Source organism: Alexandromys fortis, unplaced genomic scaffold (assembly GCF_014885135.2).
Source record: "Alexandromys fortis isolate MF-2015 unplaced genomic scaffold, M_Fortis_MF-2015_v1.1 scaffold_290, whole genome shotgun sequence".
In the NCBI taxonomy this organism is placed as follows: Eukaryota; Metazoa; Chordata; class Mammalia; order Rodentia; family Cricetidae; genus Alexandromys; species Alexandromys fortis.
This window is the reverse complement of record NW_026068167.1, coordinates 633,428-643,014: the sequence shown is the minus strand read 5'-3', so window position 1 is coordinate 643,014 and position 9,587 is coordinate 633,428. Positions and strand designations below refer to the sequence as shown.

The 9,587-nt window shown below is 49.9% G+C and overlaps 1 protein-coding gene across 2 annotated transcripts in view; it reads right to left on the bottom strand.

Moving 5' to 3' along the window:
• Nucleotides 1-9,587, bottom strand: part of Mrtfa (myocardin related transcription factor A) — a 93,536-nt gene that overhangs the window by 13,272 nt on the left and 70,677 nt on the right. For both annotated transcript variants that reach the window (XM_050128248.1, XM_050128249.1), the window contains exon 3: nucleotides 1,053-1,108. In XM_050128248.1, the coding sequence (XP_049984205.1) occupies nucleotides 1,053-1,108 (56 nt within the window). The remainder of the gene's footprint in view (nucleotides 1-1,052; nucleotides 1,109-9,587) is intronic.

Genomic DNA, 9,587 nt, shown 5'->3' with positions numbered 1-9,587 from the left:
TATATATAACTTCAGTTTGATTCCCCAGGACCTACAAAGAGAGAGAGCCAGCTCCTGCAAACTGTTTTCTGACCTCCACACATGTGCCCGCACACGTGCACACACATATACACACACGAAATATAATAAAAGTCTGGGCTCCACAGACCCAGGCTTGAGTTCCAGCTTTATCACTTTCTACCATATCAGTTAGCTTCTGCTGCACCTAAACGAGGGTGGTAGCATCTAACTCATGAGGGCTCCTGTGTGGACAAAGAAGACACACACACAACCTCACACACAGCGGGCATTCTGTAGGACAGTGCTGTCTAACCAGGTCCCACTGTTCTCTGCGCCTGTCTGCCCTTTCTTCTTGCTGGGCCTTCTCTGGAGCCCATCAAATGGAAGTAAGTACAGTCTGTTACTGCTTCTCAGTACCCATGACCTCATTCTTCCTACTTGCTAACAGTTGATCATGATTTTCTAAAGAGAAAAGACGAGTCTCAGGAGCAAGTATATTAGTTTCTACGAATGGTGTGAGGTCCAGCAAGTCAAGGCCAGCAGCCCTCCAGGGGGAGCAAGAGGGAAACATGAGCTGGTCACTTCCCCATCTCCATCCACACCAGGGACAGGACATTCCACAGGGGCCAGAGGGAACTGAAAGGAAAGAAGGATGCAGCCAAGGAGCTAGCACAAGGAGTGTGGCTTCCAGTGTGCCCCACGGCTGCTGTAAAAGGGTATACGTGGATGTTGCCTGCTTTTAGGCAGATGGAGATGGAAGCTCACAGTCTGCACATGGATGACACTGGGCACATCATCTACATGAGGCTCAGGAGACTTAATGGAGGGACATGAGTGGTCTTCAAGGCCAGGTTAGGGGAGCTCCGATGACCTTCACAAGGCACTAAAGTCTACCAGGGCAGGTGGCTGGGGAGAATGAAACAGGAAAGGCCTGAGATTTCTAGCATTTGGAGCTATAAGGTGAGGGCTGCCCCCAAAGCCGTGCTAGATGCAGCTGGTGGGTGGTGACAGCAGTGTACTCTGGAGGTCTTCGGGGAGGGAGGGAGCCTTACCCTGGCCCGTTCCAGACTCCTTCTCTGCTCATGAAATGCAGCTGGACTTTTCAAAGCTGTTGAGAAAAGAACCGGAGAAGGATTACTTTTAGAGGCTGAGGCTGGTTCAGTGCTAGAATGCCTACTTGGCACAGGCAAGGCCCTGGGCCCAGTCCTCAGCACTACCACCAAAACCTCAAGCAACAGCGGAATATGACGTGTGGTGACGTATCACACACAACACTACAACCGCAGCAGAAATGGCACCTTAAACAGAAATGCCGCCCTGGCATCTAAGGAAGCATGTGTCTTTACGGCTAGTCACTTTGAGACCCTGGTGGCAGCAATCCCTCCTGGCTTCGCTTCGGTCAGCCCTACACCGCTCTCGGTCTCATCAGTTAAGCCTCTAAGATCGCCTGGTTCAGGCAGAGATGTGAGCAAATCCACCTTTGCTTTTTAGTCTCATTAGGAACGGTAGTGGCCAGCTGGGATAGTCAAAACCAACAAGGCCCATGTCTTCTCAGGGCTGTTTCTTTTCAGCTGCTATCAATGGCAATATTAAAATGAACTCAGCTTCATCTTTGAAAACTAAAAAAATTTCAGCCATTGTTGGCAGGCCCTGGTAAAGGGACACACACACACACACTGCTGCTGATAGAAGGCTGGGTCCTATTTTGCGGACCTCAGCTTTTGTCTTCAATGGAAAGTTCAGCTGTAGGCCCTCTGCAAATGCACCATGCACTCCAAGTCTATAAGGTGACACACGACAATTTAAGAGACTGGGGAGGACAGGGAAGCATGTGGCTCACTTCACTAAGGAACAATGGTAGTAGGTGAAACTGTGGTCAGTTTCACTTCTGCTGCTCAAGCTGCAAACAGCTGTGAGACTGTGTGCAAAGATAACCTTCCAGGCTGCTGGCTGTGGTGGGGGGGGGGGTTAGGGTAGGAGCCGCTAAAAGTAGCAAGAGCACAGATAGGACCTATCCTGCCTGGCCTCTGTGCTTCCGCTCTCACTCCCTGGGGCTGGGCCTCCCAGGCATGCTTCAGAGCTCCAGCAGCATTTGGTTTAAAGACAGTTTACAAAATAGTAATAGCCGGGCGGTGGCGATGCACGTAATCCCAGTACTTGGGAAGCAGAGGCAGGCGGATCTCTGTGAGTTCTAGGCTGGCCTGGTCTACATAGCGAGTTCCAGAACAGCCAGGGCTACACAGAGAAACCCCTGTCTGGGGGGTTGTGGGGGGAAGTAATAGTAACAAGAAAGAAAACTTCATTTTAAAGTTCAGAGAACCCTTCCATTTTCGGACAGCAGGGGGAGCTCTAGACTTAGACAAATTTCAAGATCAACTAACCAGCACAGGTTCCCTCCTCAACCCACGCAGCTGAAGAATCCATTCGAGGGAACCACCGGGGGTGCCCAGAGGGAAGGAAGCTGGCCCTGGCCCCTGGCTCCAGTGTGCAAGGCTGTATCACAGCAAAACTGGCTTTCAGGGCCTGGAAACAGAAGCCTGGCCTGAGAGTGATGAGCTAGCGCTCCCCACCCCCAGCAGTTTTATCTGTAGGACAGAACACAGCACAAGTAAACACTGGGAAGCAAACGCTGTCCACCAGAACCCTAACAGTTGTTGAGCCTGTTCACTGTCGATCTGCTGTGACCACACCCCCACAGCAGCGCCCGGGTGCTGTCTGCTTCTTCCAGGGCTCACACAATTCCCCATTCTTTAAGTCCCAGGCACACAGACTCATTCAGTAAGCCACTGGGTGGATGAGAAGGGTGGTTCTAAGTGACCAGAGGTGGGACATGAGAGGGCTCCACAGCGCAGCTTGAAACCTCCAGTTAACAGCCAGGACCCAGTGCTAGGGACAGGTTGAAAACTGGGAAAAGCTCCTGTGTCGAGGGACCTGTGTCCCAGTACTGAGTACTAACAGCTAGCTACTCTGCCAGGATGCATGGTGTGACTGACTTTTGGAGACAGAGACTCTGCCCACCTCCTAGAGCACTAAGATGCAAATCAGTGGAGCTGGAGGGGTGGCTTTGTAGTTAAGAGTGTTTGCTTATGTAAAGGACCTGGGCTCAGTTCTCAGAACCCACTTCAGGTGCCTCAAAATAGCCTGTAACTCCAGTTCCAGGGGATCCAATATTCCCCCTTCTAGTTTCTCAGGGCATCTGCATCTAGTCTAGTACACTTTACACACACACACAAACTCTATTTTAAAAGAGTTAGGCTGGGCATGGTGGCGCACACCTTTAATCCCAGCACTCAGGAGGTAGAGACAGGAGGATCTCTGTGAGTTCCAAGGCAGCTTGGTCTACAGAGTGAGCTCCAGGACAGCCAGGGTTCTGTAGAAAGACCCTGTCTTAAAACATGCAAACGGGTTAACCAAATCCATATTGGCATGGCAGGAAGCACACATCCACAGCTCACATAAACACCACTGCCGGCAACACTGTCACTCTGGCTGAGTCACTGGCTCTTAGGCTGGCTGGTTCTGGGCTCCAGCCATAGTTGATCACCTAAAGTCACTGCCACCCCAGGGGTAATGCACAAAGCTCGCTTCTAGAAACACGTCTGGCAAGCACAGACACAGATGGGCATGGGATGGTGCTCTTCACATACCAACAACAGCTGCCCCCAGTGCAAGATGGAGGGAGGTGAAGTGGTGCAGTGGGACATAGCTTCTGAGCCCACTGAGCTAACGGCACTTTCCCACACTAGACACAAACTCAGGATGATTCAACCTTTCAAGTGCTGGAATCATGGGTATATACCCACATGCCCAGCTGGGAATTCAGATATTTTAACATGCTAGCTAGTCTAGTATATTACCCAAGGAGGGCTGCAGAGAAAGGTCAGGAGTAGAGCATTTGTCACATATGTATAAGGACCTGAGTTCAAATCCTCAACACCCAATAAAGGCAGGCACAGGAGCACGTGTCAGTAACCCCAGTGCTCTTATGGCGAAGGGAGACACCAACCAGGAGAATCCCTGGGCGTCTGATGCATAGCAGCAGACAGTAAGGCATCTTGTCACTGGGTGAAAGGCGAGGCCAACGCTTGAGGTTGTCCTCCCATGTGTGCTCCTGTATACAGGAACACACACACCTGGGGCAGGCAACGTCCCATCTATTTATTTTTATTTATTTATTTATTTATTTATTTAGTTAGTTAGTTAGTTAGTTAGTTAGTTAGTTCTTCGAGACAGGGTTTCTTCTGTGTAGCTCCAGGACAGTTCTTGGAGCCTATCCTAGAACTCACTCTGTAGACCTGGTTGGCTTCAAACTAACAGTGATCCACCTGCCCCTGCCTCTCAAGTGCTGGGATTAAAGGTGTGCACCATCACTGCCCGGGAAACAGTATGCCAGTAAAGTTAGAAAGCCCTGAAAAGTTAGAAAAACTAGAAAATGGCAGCCATGGTTACAATTCAATTCTGTTCAAGAGAATTCTTTCTGCTTCTCTGACTTAGTTTCTCATCTTCTTCAAGAAACAGAGAAAAGAACCTGTCAGATGGCTCACAGTGGGGGTGGGGTGGTGACACGCCAATGCTGTGCCAATTAGATGTACTAGTTAGATGTAGACCTGACTGTGGGCTATGTGGAAAGGCAGGCTTGACCATAGCAGCAAGAGGTACAGGGGCACAGAAGAAGGGCTTATGGACCCCTCTGAGACTCCAGGGTTTTCAGACCCGGACAACTATAGTCTGAAAACCAGGGCTTGCTCTCCATGGAACAGCCTTAGGTCTTAGACAGACCAGGGTGCAGAGCTGGACAAGGAAGGCTAGGGCTGGATATGAGATATGACCAGAAATGACTGCATCCCGATCTCTGAGGACTGCTAGTCCAGTTTCATACAATGACGCCAGCACTGGCTGAGGTGTAGTTACCCACCAGTAACACAGGGGATGGATCCCATCCAGGCCCTCTTCAGCCTCCCCTTCTTCCTTCACCTAAACCTGACCAGCATGTTGGTTCCTGTCAGTCCTTGGGCTGTCTACTTAAGGCTGTGTTTCTCTCCATTCTGAATTCTACCCCCTGACAACAGGTCTGGCCATTTCAATAGCCACTTCTTCCAGGCAGGAGGAGGAGAGAGCAATGGCTCCTCCTTTCGGCCTGTGAAGACTTCTAGCTAAGCATGCCCCAGGTTCGTGTGGGAGAGATTGGAACTGAGACAGCAAACAACCACTTCTGAGTCCCTGGGGTTTAAGGTTGGGCAACCCCTGTGTGCGCCCAGCCAGCTCTGTTAAAGCACACTACAGAAGGTGGCTTGGTGACGGAGATGTAAGACGATACAGGCAAAGCCCTGGGCTTTCTTCATACAGGATCAAGTAACCCTGGGGAGCCCGGATCAGCCTAGCTTCCATGCTAAGGAGACCCAGGGAAGTAGGGCAAAGCAGAAGAAAATGGGTTTTAAGGTCCTGGCCTTGGGTAGTTGAGAAGAACACTCTAAGTGTGCAGCCAGGTGGGATGTGCTCATGTGGACTTTGCTTCCCTCTTCCTTGCTGCCTGGAAGGCTTTGCCAGGAGGGTCCTGAACATCATTCATCCCAACTTCCATATTCCCAGGACCCCAAGAAGGCAGTCTCTGAGAAGAGAAGCCCCCTACGATTCATGAAAACACAAGAGCTGTTAAGAACACACAGTTCTGGGGCAGAGGGCAGTTTTCAATCCTTTCTCCACCCTGGGAATCTGGGGACACTACGAGCAAAGGCGAGGGTGCAGCTTGGACTGAGTAGGAAGAGAAACCTCAGACACAAGGACACACTGGCCAAGGGCTGTGGCATTCCTCATCACAGCTTCAGTCCCAGACTGGGCTCCGCCCCAGCTGGCTGGAAGCAGCTGCTTCTCTGGGCCGTCCTGCTAGCACCTGTGTTCTTCCTCCCTGACAAGCTTGCTGCCTTAAATGCCCACATTTGTGAACTAAGAAAATACCAGTTATGATTTCCATTTTCCCAAGAATATACTGTCTGAGCATTTAAAGGAGGACTCGGCGCTGTGCTCAAGGTGACTACAAGGCTGTGTTCCTGAGCTGAAGCACCTTCTGGAACCAGTACCAGATTTACTTAAGCATTTTGGGCAAGTGAGCCTTCTAGGACAGGACAGGCTTTTCTGGAAAAGCTTCTCGTCATGGACAGTTCTTAGTCAGCAAGCCCAATTCCTCATTCCCCACAGACCCACCCGCTCTGTGTCTGTCTGTGCACATGTGGGCCTGGGTCTCTCTACAGATGGTGACTGCACTCAGGAGAGGCACGTGGTAACTATCACACATTAGCAGATCTTCCACAGCCAGCCTTTCTTGCTAGTTGTGATGGTGAGGTTTCTAATTTTTATGCTTATGGGTGTAACTGTGTATGTCTGTGCATCATGTGCATGCAGTGCTCTCGGAGGACAGAAGAGGGCGCAGTATCCCTGAGCTGCCATGAAGGTGCTGGAAGTTGAACCCAGGTCCTCTTCTCCAGCCCCTTTAATTTTTATTCCTTCTTCCTTCCTTTCTTTCCTCCATCCTTTCTCTCTTTTTCTTTGAGACAGGGTTTCTTTGTATAGGGTTTTCCTGGAACTTGCTCTGTAGACCAGGCTGGCCTCAAACTCAGAGATCCATCTGCCTTTGCCTCCTGAGTGCTGGGATTAAATGCAAGCACCACCACCACCCAACTTTAATTTTTATTCTTAAAAACTACATTTTTAAAATTTTCTGTGTGTATCAGTTTGCTCTTTCTACCCTGTGAGTCCCAGGTCATCAGGCTTGGTGGCAAATGCCTTCATCCACGGAGACATCTCCTAAGCCCTGGTGGTTAGTATTGTTAACTTGGAACAATCTAGAATCCCCTGGAAGAGAAATCTTACTGAGAGGCTGTGTAAGACAGGCTGGCCTGTGGGCACATCTGTGGAGCGTGGGGTACCCTGGTCATGGTAGCTGAGGTGGGAAGGCAGGGGATCCTGAGCTATGAACTTCACAGTTGGGAGAATGAGCTGAGCACAGGCATGCAACCATGAAGGAACTCCTCTCTGCTTCATGACTGTGGATTCCGCATGGCGCCCGCTGCTTTGGGCTTCAATCACAAACAATGGTGACTGTAGTCTGGGACTGTGAGCTAAACGCCCTTTCTCCCTAAGAGCTCTAGCCGTGGCTTTTTATGGCGTCATCACTTTCTCTAAGTTGGCAACAGGCAGAAGGAGACCTCAGCTTTAGTCACAGGCAAATAGAAAGAGGAGCAGTTTCCTATTTTATTTCTTCTCCCTTTCTTGAAAAGGCCACATGGAGGAAAAGGGGTCACTGGATAACCAAACTGCTCCCAGAGCAGGCAGAACCCTGCCGTATCCCTTGCCCCCAGTACGAGAGTACAAGAACTCCTGCTACTCAAGGCCAATGAGAGGCAGATGCGGTTAGCTTTCCCCTCTGAGAGGGCGGCTGTGGAGGCCACTAGTTCACAGGCAGCAGCTGCCATCAAGTCTTCAATCATCGGAACAGGCCTGTGCTCTACTTCCACTTGGGGGAGAACAGAGCAGCAATATTCTCCATGAAGGAAATATCAGAAACCATGAATTTCCTCAAGTATGGTTCAAGACAAGGGCCTTCCGGCAGAATTCAAGGACCTCTAGAATCCTGGGCTCCGAGAAGTCTCACCTTCGGGGGTTTGGCAATTTTAGTACCACAAAAACTTGAAAATCATTATTTCACTAGTCCACAGAACAAAAAGAAGCAAGAAGATGGGGTTTCAAAAACGCGCATTCTCCACGCCCCAGTGATTAACAGAGTAACATGTGGAAGGACTTCACGAACTTTCTCAACAGTCTACTTTGAGTTTTCAGCTCTGGGATGTGAGGGCCATCTGCCAGCCCACTGATTACCAAGGTTGACATTTCAACTCTGCTGACTTCATAGCTAAGGAGTTTTAATTTCTGGAGCTATATTCCTGGGAGTCAACGATTCAGGCTGGGTGGGGGAGCTCGGCCACAGAGTCTAGCACACGTGAAGTCCTGGACTGGATCCGAACAAAGTACTGACAAATAAATCAGGCTTTCTGCTGCTTTCCTCAGACCTGGGCTAGACCCTAGTCTTGCCGAGCCGATCCTACCTCCTGCTGACAAGACTGCAGCGTGGTCATCACACCTGGGTGTTCTCCCAGCAAGGGAAGAGCACAAAGCCCAGACAGAGGCAGGAACTGGAAAGGGCCTCACATCCTACGGAAGGGCATAGGCTGGCCACGCCGCTGACAGGTCAAGGGCTGGCATGAGCATCAAGGAGATGATTCTGGGATTCTACACCCAGGCAGAGGCGGTTCACTCCAGGGCAAGGTAAACCCACTGGAGCAAATCAATCTAGGGGCCTAGAAATCATGTAATGAATTGAGAGGTGACTGCCTGGATAACTGTCCAGTGAGAGAATATGCAATATTCTTTGAGAAGCATCCATATAGCACAGAAGGAACTAAACACCCATGATTTAACACATGGTATCATGACAGAGGCAGAAAGCTGCTTTAGAGACTTCTAGCCTCCCAAAATGGTAGGTAGGCACAGTTACTCTCACGCTATCTCCCCAAATGTGACGTCCTGACCTCACCAATCATAGGACTTCAACTGGATACTGTTTGTTTCAACAGAATCCTCTTCCTTTGCTTATGTAGCAGAGGAAGATCAATCTTGAGCTCCTGCCCCACCCTGTCTGCTGAGAGCTAGGATGACAGGGATGTGCTACCACACTGGCTTATGTGCTGCTGGGGACTGGACCCAGGGCTTCATGCATGGCAGGCAAGCACTCTACCATGTGAGCCTCACCCCAGCCCCTTCAACTACTTTCAGACTTGAAAATTCCTGTGTGGGTAAGTACCACTATAAACTGTTTCCTTCAAGAATCAATAACAGGTCTAGAGCCAGAAAAGCTGGGCTGGATCTGTCTCTGTTTCTAAGCGGCAGCGAGGGCAAGGGCAGGTCATGTGACTTCTGAGGCTTCTGTCCTCATCCACAAACAGCAGCTACACTTACGACCACACCCAGTGAACGAAGTGAAAGTATTCTGCCATCTGCTAAACTGGGTTAAGACTAAGGCACTGTTCCTGCTGCAGTTTCCTCCCTGCCTGCTCTCTGGGAAGAAACAGCTCGTGCAAGAAGCAACGCTGAGCACTGGATGTGCCCGACCTCCACCCTTTGTCCCTCTGTTCAGCCGACACACCACACCTACCAAAATATCTGCAACAAAGACCACTGATCAGAAAGTCGTGTCAACAGCTCTAGGGCCTGAATATGACAACTAGAACCAGAACTAAGTCCACGAGAACCGAAGACAGCTTGAGTAGAGAAGGGACCACACACCTAGAGCAAGCAAGATCCAAACTAAAAGTCATGAGCACTCAACACATATCCTGTTTCGGTATGCAGGTTTGACACCACCCTTGTTTTGGTACTTGGCTGTCACCCCCACCCAGACCAACTACTAAGAATGAAGACAGAGGGGTGCAAGTGATGGCTCAGTCAGTAAAGTCTTCTGAAAACATAAATTCAACCCTCTAGAATATATATATATATATATATATATATATATATATATATATGTTTTAAAGCTA